General features: G+C 39.2%; 1 protein-coding gene across 1 annotated transcript; it reads left to right on the top strand.

Annotated features, from left to right (window-relative positions):
• The first annotated feature begins 9,460 nt into the window (after positions 1–9,460).
• LOC139471874 (ependymin-related protein 1-like) lies at positions 9,461–15,481 on the top strand. Its single transcript, XM_071254385.1, has 5 exons — positions 9,461–9,589; positions 11,695–11,802; positions 12,452–12,545; positions 13,743–13,919; positions 15,387–15,481. The coding sequence occupies exons 1-5, from the start codon at positions 9,461–9,463 to the stop codon at positions 15,479–15,481; spliced, it is 603 nt and encodes a 200-aa protein (XP_071110486.1).
• The last annotated feature ends 798 nt before the right edge of the window (positions 15,482–16,279 follow it).

Raw genomic sequence — 16,279 nt, 5'->3', positions numbered from 1 at the left:
GGGGAATTCAAAGTCAGTTTATTTTGTTAACAAGTTAGACACACGCTTCAAGTTATGTTCGGAAAGAAATAAAGCAATGGGAAAACAACCCAGTGACCTCGATCAATATTTTGTTCTCAACCCAACCTGTTCCGGAAATCATCTTCCCACGTCCCCATGCTCGTCGCGATCGCCAGAGACGATCCACGTAGTTGCCCAGAATACATTTTATCACAAATGTACCTCAACATTACAAGCATCATTCGTGTTTATATTACGGTCTTCCTTGGGGTGCTGAAAACACCTATCACATGGATGCAGTGTGACGTTACAACAATAATAACAAGAAAACAGTGTTATAGCACTATTCCCTGCCACGGGGCTCGTTTGTTTGTTCATATAGTAGAGAATATCAACTATAAATAGAGTGATGTAAAGGTTTTACAAGAGATAGGCAATTGGGTCGCTTCATCAGAAATGTTGATTAACTGTCAAATTAATACACACAAACTGGAAACATAATTCAGACTTGATGACAGTCCTGGACAGTTATTTCCAGGAAAACGTGTTCCCATTGCAGACACAATGCACCAAGTAAAATAACCAAGGACCGTAACTCTGTAAAAATATAATTTATACAAGACCAGTTTTAGAACTCAGTCTTGACAAGCATCTCTCAGATAAGCATGCAAATTTTCACAGAGGTCAAAGACGTCATGAAGCCGAAACGTGTTTGACTCGAGCTCACGATAATGATGCGGAAAATCCAAACTAATTGCTCAAACTTGAGTCAAATGTGAGGTAGACAATGAAAAGATACATGTAAAAGACAATCTGTTCATATGCTTTCCCTTGTGAATACTTAACGGCATCTACACTTCGGGAAAATTGGGTACACAATGTCACGAAGATCAACGAATCGAAGGAAAACGAAGGAAATAAGTTAACTAATTCTCCAATCTGAGCAAATATATCGCTCAAAATAGACAACATTAACACAGCAACGCAGAGCGCCATCGATAAGATTGAAAGAGAAGTAGCCAACTTGAAAACAAGAGTAGATGACGTCGATATAGTACTAAAAGACATTGTCGCATTGTTTCCCTTTCAAAAACAAGCAAAAAGTGTCAATGCAACAAATGCAACAAAGCGACATTTTGGCCATTTGTCGCATTGTTGCGCTTTGAATAATCTTATAAATTTTACCAAAGCACGACAATGCGACAACGCGACATTTTCCAAGGTCAAAGTATATGGCGTTGTCGCATTGTCGCTCCATCAAAAATGTGTAAAAAAAACGTTAAAATGCACGACAACGCGACATTTTGATATGTTCATATTATAGGAGGGGGCACGGGTGGCCATGTCGTCTAAGGCGCCGCGATTCGCTGTGCAGAGTTGCGTCCCTTGGGCACGCCAGAAACCTAAGATTGTGGGTTCGAAACCCGGTTCGCCCCGATTATGTTTCTAGGTTTGTCAGCACCATACCTGTGCTCGTGGGTTTCACCGAATGGGTAAACGTCTGAGACCACCATTACTTCGGGCTCTCCTCCCACATTAGGCTGACACGCCGTGATATAACTGGAATACTGTTAAGAGCGGCGTTAAATCCAACTCACTCACTCATATTATAGGACATGACATTGAAAGAGTTATGCATAATAGGCCTGCCAGGTCCTGTTTACACTGTAGATCATGTCCATGAAAGATATATGCATTATGGGCCTACCATATCTTGTTTATATTTTAGAACACGTTCATGAAACATATATGCATAATAGGCCTACCATGTCCTGTTTATATTTTAGTACACGACCATGAAACATAGATGCATAATAGCCCTACCATGTTTTGTTTACATTACAGAACACTACATGAAATATATATGCACAGTGGGCCTATAAAGTTTACAGTTACATTCTGGAATATGATAGTGAAACATGTATGCACTAAAGGCCTACCAAGTTATGTTTACAGCATATGCCATGACCAAAAAAACCTATGTGCCAATAGGCATACCAAGTTCTTGTTTACACTTTAGACAACAAAAGTAACAAATATGCGTGATAGGCCTACGACAGGTTTTTTTATATTATAGAAACATGTAAGCATCATAGGCCTAACTATGTTCTGTTGCCACACATAACAGGACAGCCACGTTTTGTTTACACTATAGACTATGGCCAAAAAACATATAAAAGTTTTGTTTACATTATATGCCTAAACAATGAAAAATATATGCATAATTGGACTACCTTGTTTTCATGTTTATACAAAAGACTACAACCAAGGAAACATACATGCATAATAGGTCCATCATGTTTTGTTTACACTATAGACTATGGTCAAGAAAACATATAATTATACATACCGAAAACTACGGTTAAAACGAACTCAAAGGGAGGGCCAATTTTAGTTCCTTACAGTTGGCAAAACCAAAGTATGCAAATGTGGTTATATGGTTATAGATACACACAAAAACGAAACAATACAGGCACAAATCACCATTTACTACCCGATAATAGGTAATCGTTGTGAAAAAAAATTTATCATTTTCATAATAATTCTGACTATAACTGAAATAGTCAAAATAAACTTACTTTCGCTCAACTTGAAAATAAGCCCTCTAATGATATTTACAGTTAAAAAAATAACCACATAGCCACAAACAATTAATTCAATAATGTCAAACCATACCGGTCTTGAATAACACGGTAATCCTCACTCACTGTGGACACTGTTACAACAAATTAGTTCTTGACAAAGCTGCGCTGACAAAGATTGTTACGCTTACCTTGACCTAAGACCGCCCAGTGCGGTTTGCGGGTTCGGCGTACCTTTCTTCTCGATCTGCATTTGTGGGGAAATGATATCACCACTATCAACAAGTCAGCACTCAACTATAACAAATCAACTACGCCGCCTGTTTCCTTGTGTCCAAAAGTATATCATATGAAGAAATGTCAACTCTGCATCATGGCAGACCATATTAACTTGTGAGTAAATGTATTTTTTGTTTCCTATCTGTTTCTTACTTTCGTGTTCTTATTACAGAATATACCGTGTACACAACATACTCTTACCTATAGAGTTCACATGCAAGGATACAATAATGTAAGATTAGATAACTGTTGACAATATAAAAACAATCAGTACAAACTGCCAAGGCCTGAACAAGAATTATTGATGGTTTTCAAAATTTGAAAAAAAGAAAAACAGACATAGATTGCCTGCAGGACAGGACACCCACTAAGAACAAGAACATTTAACAAAACGGGGGATCAAAACATTGTATATTTAGTTGTTATAAAAGTAACGCTCGAGGGGTTGCCTTATGTTTGACGAACACTTTGAATTTATAATGTTTAAAGAAGTTCATGATAATGAATTGGGTAATTTTCTTACTCTTAAAATGCAATTAAGAGAAAAAAATTATTTTAAAATAAACATGTACGGTCCAAATACTGACACGCCAGCATTATTCGCAGATATAATAGATATTGTCAACGAGTTTGAGTCGGATCAGAGATATGAACCCAGACGAGAGACCATGTACGTGGAGACAAACCAAACCCATAAAACAAGCTAGATCAGCTTACATCTTGTTCTCAAGAGACCTTGAAAAATCCGTAGATAAAGTTGGTACAGACCCTGCTTACAGATCAGATGACTGTATACATTGGATTTCGTTAAAACGTAATAGTATCGAGAGAATGAATGAATGAGTTTGATTTTACGCCGCTTCTAACAATATCCGAGCAGTGTCACGGCGGGAGACACCAGAAATGGTTTTCAAACATTGTACCCTTTCGGGAATCGAACCCGGGTCGTCGGTGTGACGAGTATCGAGAGAATATGAAACTTTTGGAAGTTTAATAATTCCCCACTCAATGACAAAACGTTTATGGAAAAAACTAAAGAAGTAATTAAAAATACAATATAACAACATAAAACAGGTGTCGATGAACAAGGCAATGCCAGATTTAATATTGATGACCAACTTTCGAAACACTTCTGTTGATGATAACAGTTCAAACTATAAAATACTCCTCTGAAATGAAATGAAAGCGAGAACAGAAAGAAAACGCACTACAAAAACATATCGAAGAATTGCAAATCAATCCAGATACCTTTAATGATATAGAAATTAAACCTGAAATATTAAAGACACTCGAAGAGGCAAACACTGAACTGGAAGGAATAAATAATATAAAAACAGAAGGAATAACCATGCGATCTCGGGCAGAGTGGGGGGAAATGGGCGAAAAAACAACTGAATACTTCTTATCCTCAGAAAAAAGAAACTATCTGAATAAGGCCACAGCTAAACTAGAATGGACATTCCATAACTGAAACAAATGAAACCATCAACGAAACCCAGAGATATTACCAACAGTAAGACTAAACAGACATGTAGAAACGAAATCACAGATGATATGTTCAAAACTTATCTTACGTACCTTAATATTCCAAAACTAAGCACACCACAACAATTAGGCATTGAAGAAAACATCTTAGAAAAACATGAAAAATGAAAAAAGTCCGGGTCCTGACGGATATACTGTACAATTCTACTATTTTTTTCTGGCTAGATCTGCATAAATATCTGATACGATCATTAAACCTTGAAAAGGGGAATTTTCAGTTAGTCAAAAGTCATGCGAACAATAATTTACGAGGATCAAAGAGGTTTTATGTCAAAACGATACATCGGAGAATGCACTAGATTAATTTATGATATTACGGACTTGACTAAATGCTTGGAAATCCCAGGGTTGTTGTTACTTATAGACTTTGAAAAGGCGTTCGATTCAGTAGACTGGGATTTCATCCAAGAAGCTCAGACTTTGTTTTAAACTTTGGACCTTAAGGTAAGCCTCTTTTATCACGATATAAAATCTAGTGTTTTAGTAAATGGTTTTGCTTCAGATTTGTTTCAAGTAACAAGTGGGTGTAGACAAGGTGACACTTTATCTGCTTATATATTCTTGTTATGCGCTGAAAGTCTGGCAATAATGCTACGCACTGACGAAAATATAAACGGAATAAGTATTAATGAGACAGAATATCTAATTTCCCATTTCGCAGACGATACATCTCTCATAATAGATGAAACTAAAAAAGGTCTCCCAAACACAATGGCAACTCTTTAAACATATGCGTTGTGGATAGGCTCACAACGCTTCTCTGATAAAACTATGTACAAAAGTTGGAATTTAGATAGATCCATAAAGTTTTACTCTTCTCGGTATTATTAGCGCTACACAATTATTACCCCGGTCAATGGATCAGTGAGCACTCGATTTTCATTCTCAGCTCCCAGGGGAGTATACAACCCAAGCTGCCTGTGAGGCGCTAGAAGGTTAACAGCCACCGGGTCCAATTCACCGCTGGGTGAACATTTCGAACAAAGTCACTTGCCGAAGGAGACACCACATGTGGTACATGTGCTTCAGTGTGGGGCACGACCGAAACTCTAGAAACTCTCAGGAGTCAAGCTGCCGAACGTGGTCACCCATCCAACTACTCTCCGAGATCAACGTTGATTAACTTCACCTGATTTGTGATATGTGCGCTGTGCACAGGACCGTGCCACCACCATAAAAAGAACTCGTTTTGTATGGAAACCTAAACCAGCCAAAATCAGTAGAAATATTGTAATAAAATCTAATGAAGAGGGAGTTTAAGAGTTCCGTGGCATGAGAGGTATATTTGTTCTGTGATTGGTTTGCAAAGAAAGTTAAATTTCTTTGAAGTCTATTGTTTGAAATGGGGATTAGAGGTAAATTTGGATAAGTCTAATATAATAGTGTTTAGAAATGGCAGTTATTTGCGTAGTGTACAAAAGTGGTTTTATTATAAGTATCTGGGTATTATTATTTCTTCAAGATTAGTGTGGTCCAAAGTATGTCAAACTCTGGCTACACAAGCCTATATAGCTAGCTTCCCTGTTCATAGATTATTGAGAACTTGTTCGTCGCTGTTTTTTACTGAAATTGCACCAATCTTACTGCATGGTTCAGAAATTTGGGGATTCACGTTTAGGGAGTCAATAGAAAAGGAACAGAGAAATTAATTAAAAAGGCGCCTGGTTGTCTCTAGACGCACGTCAAGCAGTGCAAAATTAATTGAAGTAGGCAGAGGTTATATGTGTGTTTATTTTCATAGTCGATGTATAGGTTATTGGTTCAGACTTAGAAAGACTCAGAAAATTCCAGGTATTCAAGGGCTTGCTATGATATGTTGCGGATCCTTGATGATATTAGTGAAATAAACACACATTCCTAAGTTATTATTTGTAACTGGTTTATCATATGTCTGGGTCACTCGGGATTGTGGTAATGTTAAAGCTTTTTTGAGCACGTTTTCACAAATATGTAAAGATATAGAGTTGCAGAATTGGCATGATAAGACATCAAAGGCATTGTATTATTGTATGTATTATTATACTAATCCTTCCATTGATACATTAGTCAGACGTCGGTCATCCTTGAACACTGCAGTTATTAAAAGTGTATCTTTATATATATATATATATATATATATATATATAGAGAGAGAGAGAGAGAGAGAGAGAGAGAGAGAGAGAGAGAGAGAGAGAGAGAGACCCATCGGTATGGCCGAAATGGGGGCAATACAGGTCCAAATTGCCAGAAGGTTTGGTTGTACACCATTGACAGGAGCCAGGCAGACAGGGAGGACGACCCCGAGTAACAACACCACTGGAAGACGGTCAGATATGGCTCATTCACCTGCGAAACAGATTCGTAACGGCGACGGCGACGGCAGCAACAGCGTTGGGACATCCCATTAGCCAACGTACAGGACTACGACGACTTCAAGCTGTTGGAATCCGAGCGTGTCGTCCTGTCCGAAGAATGGTACTGACTGCTCAACATCGACGCCTGAGACTGCGAAGGGCGAGGCAGGTTCGACGTCGAGTGCTGATGAAAGTCGGTTTAACTTGTTTCGAAATGACGGCAGAGAACGAGTTTATCGACGCAGAGGGGACCGTTTGGCTCTGGTGTGTATTCGAGAGGTCCATCCATTCGGCGGGGGAGGTGGCATGGTGTGAGGCGGTATTTGTGGAGGTCAGAAGTCTGATTTGGTGATTATACAGGGAAACCTGAACGCTGTGCAGTACAGAGACCAAGTGTTGCAGCCAGTTGTGCTTCTGCTCTTACAAAACCAACAGCAGGGGACATTGTTTCAACACGACAATGCCAGGCCTCATACTGCAAGACTGACTCGGAACTTTCTAAACCAGCAGAACGTTAACGTTGTGCCCTGGCCTGCCCACACACCCGATATGAATCCTATTGAACATCTGTGGGACCATCTTGACAGACAGATTAGAGCACGCCATCAGCCTCCCGTCAACAGACAAGAATTGCAGCAGGCCCTGAGAGACGAGTGGCAACGGATTCCAGTCCACGTCATCAGAAGACTGACGTCATCGATGAGGCGGCGTATCACAGCATGCATTGATCAGCTGGAGGTCATACACGCTATTGAAGGCAACTGTGTCGACAACGAACTTGTAGTGTGTCTGACAATTTTTTGGTGACATTTCAGACTTTTGAAAATGAAATTTCTTATCCCACCATTGTTTACCTTGAGCTTACATTACCTGTGATTGCACACTGTCATTCAAACTGTGGTTGATCAATCATTTGTTACCCCTCCCTAGAATATATTATAATTCACAACAAACCCTCTTCTTGTTATTTTTTCATCGATCATGGAACTCAACCTATACTTTCTTTTGCCGCCCAGTTTATATGTACTTGTACATGTTTGTATATGCAGCACTACGTGCCATTTGGCGTCAAATCCAATAAAAAAAACTGTCAAAACGTGTCCAACTCCATTCCATATTTCCAAAACATCACACAAGAAATAACCAACTCATATTACATCGACATAAATATATCATATTCACAATCTCAATACACGCAGTTCATGAAATTTTGGTCACTCTGTCACCATTCACTAGTGTAAACCCACGAACTTACAAAATCCAACAAAGATGTCTTGCCATCCTGACACTGGAATAGTTTTGTTTGATATCATCAATAGAATCTATACTTTGTAACATGTATGCATTTAAGATTACATGTCAACTATATTCAATAAACCTATAGTTTGTCAAAAAGAAATTAATATAAAAAATGAAATCAGCCATAATCCTATTGTTTACATTACTGGCTTCATCCTTTGATTATGGCACTGACTTCACCGATGATTGTCATCACTGGCCTTGTGTGTACACAACAGCCTTCTCTACTCCAGTACAACAACATCTACTCTACTGTATAAACATTGCCTCCTACTTGTATATATACATGCTTACTACATTCTGTAAATCACTTGCTTGATAACGGTGTTAGAACCTACGCCGAAACGTCGCTCTTAATTGTAATAAAGAAGTTGTTCATCCATAAACTCTTATCCTTACTTAAAAAATGAAAACCTGTGTTTGTTACTTACGTTACTTCTGAGAAATATTGTTCCATTGCACGCAGAATGCACTCAGTAACATAACATGGATCAAGGGTCGTAACTGTGTAAAAAAAATTATTTCCGGGACCATTTTTCTTAACTCAATCTTGACAAGTATCTCTTAGATAAGCACACAAAGAGCATTTGTGTAACTTTAGTAGTTTCTGAGAACACTGGTCCCCATTTCACCCAGCATGCACAAAATTGAAAAGCTCGGAGCAAGCGCCTGAGCTCTGGAAAAAATGACTAATTTTCGAACTCATTTGAGATCATGAGCAGTAACATAAATGTGTGAAATGTCTTTGACTTAAATAGTTTTTGATGTTGAAAGTTGTCTCCTTTGAGAAGCAGACGGGCGGACGGACGAACTCTGTACCTATTTTCCCCGCCCAACTTTGTGGCGGAGCTTAGAAATGACAACAAATATATTCAACAACCATCGTGAAAAGTACCCGCTTTGCCAGCATCTCTGTGTGACTCCCCTTTTTGTAATAAAAAAGTTCCAGTTTGCATTATAAATGCCAAATGCAGAGCCATTCGTGTGTGGATTTACAATAAAATACCGTCATCTCTCTCTTATTCAAGCCCTTTAACCTTTGTACATTAAACCTATCTGCACTTCGTAAATTCGTATGAGATTATTTGAAGGTAAAAAAATATGAAGGAAGCAAACGTATCAGGGACGTCGTTTGACGAGTTTCATATTATGAACCCTCTTCAACTAAACTCCAAGTACACAGATTATTATTCATATATGCATTGATTGCAAAACGGCCATAGTCTTGCATTGTATGTAAATTGCGTATTTCTTACAACTTATATAAACATGACGCATAAACATGTCATCTGAGCTGTAATTCTGCACCACGTAATGCTCCTCTGGGTGCATAAAAGCGAAGCAGCTTCGAATTTCGTTCGTTCGTCAGGGCGAATTTGATAGAGGACTTGGCGCATCCATCTCCAACGATTCCCCACCAAAATGATCCTGCAAGCAGCCATACTCCTCGCTGGTCTTTCTGTGACAGCCAGTGGCAGCACCTGCTGTCCTCCAGTGAGATTCAGTGCGGTGCAATCTGTCACCATTGTCAACTACACGTTTGCAAAGGCTGTAAGTACAACGCCTCTCATCATATGTAATCACTCTCCCCTTTCCGTAACTTCAAGGGAATGCTTTCGGTTGGTCCTGGAATGACAAGATTATCATGTATGCCTTGGCTGTAATAAAACAGCGATATAACCTAACGAACCCTGTTATATGAATACATTGTATTATTTTTTTGTAAAATTCAGGTTCCTCAATCATAATTTTGAATTGACCTCTTAATAAATGGCCTTCGTGATCATTTGAGTAATTCCGGAACAAGCCGATTGCCATTTGCTTGAAGAACTTTTCACAAAACTATATTCAGGGATATTTCCATCATACTGCTCAAGTACCGGTACCTGTATTTACCTTACCTGAACAGGCAGCATCTAGTAAGTGTATGAGAGTTATCACTCTGCTCACTCAGTTTGCTCCATTTCCAGTGAAGAAGCAAAGTAAGCTGTCTGTCCAATGTCCTTTTCTTACAATTAGCCCAACTTCCCTGGCAGAGAGCCTTTTAATTTGCCTCCACTGTGACTCCACACAGCCTAGGCCACTCCCTCGCAGACACAGAATGTCCATGTAGGTGCCTACCGTCAGTTGCAGATTAAGGCAATAGAGATTTCAAAAATAATATCCATTTCGGTATGGAATTGAAGTGGTGAGGTTTTTGACCCCCATTCACAGAAATGCATGGTTTTATTACCTGAGCCAACATAGCGGGTTGGTAGGACGTCATTGTAAGTGACTCAATATATATTATTCGGCATGGGGTGGGGGTGAGGGAAGGGTGTTATTAAATTAGAGATATGATATAAACTACTCAAAAGGTCTGTGGTATATATCACATCTCCAATGAAGAAACATGTCATAGAATAACCTATAGTTAATATGTCATGCAATGACAGATTAAATATAGTAATATGAAAGAATTATGTGTTAACTTCTTTCGAGTAGAATATTCTTTCAGTCACAGCTTCAAAACACGCAATTATTGTCACTGCGAAGGAGGAGACGAACAATTTAGGCAAACCTGAGAACAAATTTTGTAGCTCCATTCTTTTCAGAAACATTTTATTTTTATTTTTAAATATTCCCCAAATATCAAATGGTCGGTATTACAGAGCGAGACCCAATATTTCCGATTATAAATAAAAGCACGTGAGGGTCAAGGTCAGCGCTAAAGGGCATAGCTAAAAGAATTGTCAATTGATTCACGTATATTTCCCACTTATATCATAGCTATTCCAGATGCTATTGAAAACACATCGGTATTTTACAGTATCCTGCAGTATAATTGAACACATTTACCTGTATCTTGGGTATATAACATTAATCGACAGGGGGACGAGTCTTCTTGCAGGTTACGGAAAGGGGTGAGTCGTGACGAATAGTATCTATTATTAAGTTAATTTTCGGTTTCAGATACGTAGATTGGACTATCGTACATATCAATAGTCCAATCAGAGAACATTTCACAAAATCAACATCCACAAATGGTACACCTTCGCATGAAAGTGATTAATCGCTGCATGTCTCTGTTGACACGAATATGTCTTTTTCATCTTTTAAACCCCTCAACCATCGCCTAAGTTTTTGTGTCTGGGATGAAATCGCAAATGTTTTCGTTATCTGATCGACAAGGTCGTCGCCTATCGTAGTCGCCATCTTTGTGAAGCAATTCGAGATAAGAACAGCGATCTGATTGGATATCGCGTTTTCCTTACAAGGGGCACAATTCGTGATGTGGCAAGGGTAGAAACTGGGCTTTGATATGGGCTTGTGGACGCGCTTGCCTCAGGAAGATGGCTTGGTGGAGGCAGGGGACTGGTTTGAAATTTGGTTGTATTAGGTGTGTTTTCGAAAGTGGAAGTTACTTTTAGATATTTTGGCATGCATAATCTCAGCTAGAGGTACATTTATCTTGTTTGAGGTTGTACGATGAGAATGGTAACGACTGTATATTATAGTGTTTGGACCTTCTAGATGATGGCCCTCCTAATGATTTTGCAACTACTTCCACATATTTGCCTCGATTCAATTGAGATTTAAGAAATGTTGCCTTGATTCAGATCTGTCTAAATTGACGATGCAAAATAACTTCTAGTGGTATTATTGTTCATTTTCAGGCTTTGTATTCATTCATCTACGACGGCATCAACCAACGATACGTCATCAGCGGTGACCTCAGCGACGGATTCGTCTCGACCACCAAAGTAATCTACGATTACCCGAATGTAAGCGAGACCTCCAGAGAGCTATACCACGACAAGAAGTGTTTTAGTGCCTCAGTTATGTTCCATTTTATTAGATGAAACATTTATTCATGCTTCACCGTTACATTAATAAATATATATCAGACAGTGCCTCAACGATATCACTGGAAGCATTCATAAAAGCATAAAAGACCACGTATGATTAGGCCACATCTGCACAAATTGGAAATGGGCAAAACTCAGTTATCAAATGTATTGGAATTGTTCTTCTATCAGTTCATGTTTGGACGTACTACAACACCATATTAATAGGTGAGGTTACACTTCCATGTTAAATATTGTCACACATGCGTCTTAGATCTAGGGTGGCAATAATTATCAGCACTGGTTTTTGGCACAAAGACTTATGCGTCTTTTCTAACTTTTGAAAATCAGAAAAGACTTTGACCTAAGTGTTTCTGTTTGAGATGTAGATCAAGACAGTCAATTGTATGGTTAAAAATGTATATTGGATATAGGATTTGCTCATGAACAAGTCTGCCAACTTTCAAACAAGTCTTTCCAAGTTTTCAGTACTTTAAAACTTGAAGTTGGGCCCTTGCCTACTTTGTCCTTTGCCTTGCATTTTCACAATATTCTTAAAAAGGTAATACTGATTGTTTGTTTGCAGAAAACTGGTTACCGGGTAGATACAGTGGCACGCACGTGTACAGCATTCCACCTTCAAGGAAAGTTCGAGGACCAGGAGAGTGTTTGTGTTCCAAGTAAGTCATTTCTAAATATATCAACAAATGTTCGAATGTTTTATCTGCAGTGAACTTGGTGTGGATTCGGTCAGTGTAGGCCTTCGGTACCCTTTGCATGTCTCAAGAGTCGACGAAAGACGGTTGGTGAACGTTATGAAAAGCCTTTGTGTGTGTTTGTCATTATGAACCACTGCTGGAACATTGCTGACCAATTCGTGACCACTCACGGGTGCAGGCATGATACCATGCCGCTGTTTAACCCGACTCAGACACACTATACTGACTCCGAACCGATCCGTCTTTGTTTTATCCCCTTAATATCGAGCACTAAGATTAACAACAGCAAACGATTTCACCAGTTTAAAAATGGAAGGATTTCTTGTATAATAAGAATAGACACATTTCGAGCGATGGTTAACTTTTCACAAATTAATATATAATGACACTCATCAGCAATGTCACTGCATTACAGAATGGAGATGTCCTTTCAACTGGTGTTACTTTTGTCCAGCGACCTTTTTCAATTTGTACCCTTTTGACAAGACAATCTAAAATGTTAGTGGCATGTGGTATATTTTGGGAAATTATCCAGTTAGAATTCTGTTTTTTGTTTCGTATTTGATAAGTTTATAGAATTTAGATTTTGAGGATGCATCTATATCAGAATGTCATTGTTGGATGTACTGTTCTTCAAGACGTGTCGTAACCATACATTTAAAAGATATTGGTATGCATTAAGATTGACACTATAAATCAGCATCAGTCCGGACTTGTACTAGTACAAGCTGTGGAATCAAGAAGTGCAATCATCTGGGACCTCACCTCAGTCACACTATATGTTCAGTACTTTTGCTTGTCAAGTCCACTTTGTAAGGGAGCCCCTCGCGACCACAAGTGTTTCAAATCTGTTTAGATATGTTGGTCTGTTCTGAGATGTCAGCCCATTGCATGTGTTTAAATTTGGTATAGATGTAGATAAAACACGCAAAAGCTGTTTTTCCATTAAGGATTTAAGACTGTCCTTAATATGTTTAGAGTTAAACACGGCTAGCATTTGTTTTATACATACAGTCCTCGCCACTTGAAATAGAATCATGAAATGTCGCGGTTAAGAATTAACGACGATAGCTGCATATGTGCTGATGAAAGGATCCACTTTCTCAACTATAAACATGAAACGGCTTGCTCCTATCTTAATACTATGTGTAATCACAGGCGGCGCCGTCTTCTTGGGCCCTTTCTTTTATGGCTACGGTGTTGGCAGGCTGGCTTCAAAGGGATACTCCTACAATCGCACAACCGTCAACGGGGAACATCAGAACGTCGTGACTACCGTCACACGGAAAGACTGTATACCAATCGTCATCACCACGACCACAATCGGCGGCCACGGTAAGTACTTGTGAGTGAAAGAATGAGTGAGTGAGTGAAAGGGCTGAGTGAGTGAGCATTAACGCCGCCTTGAACAGTGTATCTGTAATAACGTCGAGTGTCGGCCAAATGGTTTAAAGTGAATGAGATGTTTAACGCCGGCTTGAAGAGTATTTCTCTGACAGAAAGCCCTGTCAGTTAAATGTGGGAAAGCATGAGTGAGTGTGTTGGTTTTTTCTCCACTTTGAACATTTATATCAGGGCATGTCATATGCTTAAAATGTGCGTGTGTTGGGTTCAACGCCGCCTTGAACTGAATTTCGGTTATACCACGACATCACAGCTTATTGCGGACAGAATGAGTGAGTTTTTAAAGCCACGTTGAACCAATGTCATTAAAATATGATCTTTTACTCCTCTACACTGCCTTTCTGCGTGAAGGTGAGTATTCTAATCAGCCAATCTGGGCCAAGGCTTATAATCCTTGGTGCCAATGAGCGAAGCCTTCAAACCAGCATATCTGATTTCTGCATCTCGACAACGAAGTTAAACGACCATGTCCGAATGAGTGAGTGAGTGAGTGAGTGAGTGAGTGAGTTGGGTTTAACGCCGCTTTTAACAGTATTCCAGTTATATCGCAGCGTGTCAGCTTCATGTGGAAGGAAAGCCCGAAGTGATGCAGGTCTCAGACATTTACCACTTCGGTGAAACCCACGAGCACGTGTATGGTGCTGACAAATCTAGAAACATAATTGGGGTGAACCGGGATTCGAACCCACAATCATAGATTTCTGGCGTGCCCATGGGACGCAACTCTACACAGCGAATCGCGGCGCCTTAGACGACTTGGCCACCCGTGCCCCCTGTCCGAGTGAAGATAATAAAGGTCGCACCATTTGATCGTTGTGGATATTTAATACAACCTGGCGTTTCTGTGGGTTTTCGTTCGTTAAAATCGAATTTTTTAATCGAGATGGTAAAGCGAAACCGAAACGTTTTAGAAAGACGACACCTGATTGGCCCAAGAACCCACGCATCTTTCATTTTCAGCGATTGTCAGATCTTCAAGCAGGGAGATATAGTATCGCAGTAAAAGATTTGAGTATAATTAGACTGACTTTGAACACTTATTCCAAGGCAAGTAATATTCATGTCGAAGGGACATTAATCGTCCTTTCGATTCTACTTTTGAAAGAAGCAAAGTGAATAACCGAAAACTTGTGTTTTTGGCTGGTGTTTGTTTTGTAGGATTTACTCTGATCATTAGAAGACAACATTTTTCCCAAATTCGAAAGAGCTCAGAAGAAGATACAATTACCAAGATTTGTAAATTAAAGGAAATCGGATTGCGTGAGATCAACCACTGGTTTCCTAGCCCAGAGTAAACAATGTACAGACCGCCGCGTAATATCTCAAATATTGCTGACTGCAGCGTAAAATAACACCAAGGCAAATATACTAACTGTGAAATATACTCTAACCGTCCAGGAGGAAACGCTCTTGAAACTCTCGGGTACAACGACGTTCGTCCCGGCATCACGGACTTCACTGTGTTCGACATTCCGCCATACTGCACTGTGTGATACCGTACGTACATCACTCAAAACACTAATAATATTTCACACAATGACTCAACACTGAACATCATATACTAACTGTCCACTTAATGACACAGCAGTGAACATTATCTGGTAATAATGCTGTTGCTTTTCTTTCTTCCATCAGTATATAACATCATAATTCTACTACACGTAATGACACACATTTATGCGAACATTAATTATTTTTGCTTAAACATGACGAGTTTCTTCCGGGGTCATAAGACATTCATGTATTTATTTTTGATTATTATCATAAATGTGACAAAATTGCAACCGTGTATATCTTTTTCTGTTTCAGAACATTGCTGAAGACATACAGTGGGATCTGTCAGAATGCATCATCTTGCAAGATGTACATGATATGAATAATAAAAATTCGTTCAGCCTAAATTGTCTTACACTTTTTTAATGTTTATCGACTGTGCTACAAATTCGATAAACCTTGGCACATTCCAGATTCCGGATCAGAACTAGAAAGACAGGTATTTTGCCGAACTCATGGCGTATGTTGTTGGTTGGCCAATTGCTTATCGGTGAAACGAAAAACTAATTCTTCCAGGTTTTAGTACAATGCAAATGATTGACAACTCCCGTCACATATTATTCCATGTCATTCTCCAACTTGCCTTCAGGCAGGTTACGGAAATATGCCAGCGTTGACGTTTGAATTTCATTTCACATCTGAACACTAACTTTACTGCAACTAAGTAAAATCAGTTTCTCGCAGTTAGTCTTTTTCTTACTTTCTGAAAACTGGGGTCATGCGCACACGCAGAGACA

This window comes from Haliotis cracherodii, unplaced genomic scaffold (assembly GCF_022045235.1).
Source record: "Haliotis cracherodii isolate W230 unplaced genomic scaffold, xgHalCrac1.p SCAF_23, whole genome shotgun sequence".
NCBI lineage: Eukaryota > Metazoa > Mollusca > Gastropoda > Lepetellida > Haliotidae > Haliotis > Haliotis cracherodii.
Note: the sequence above shows the minus strand (reverse complement) of the source record. Positions and strands in the feature narration are given on the sequence as shown.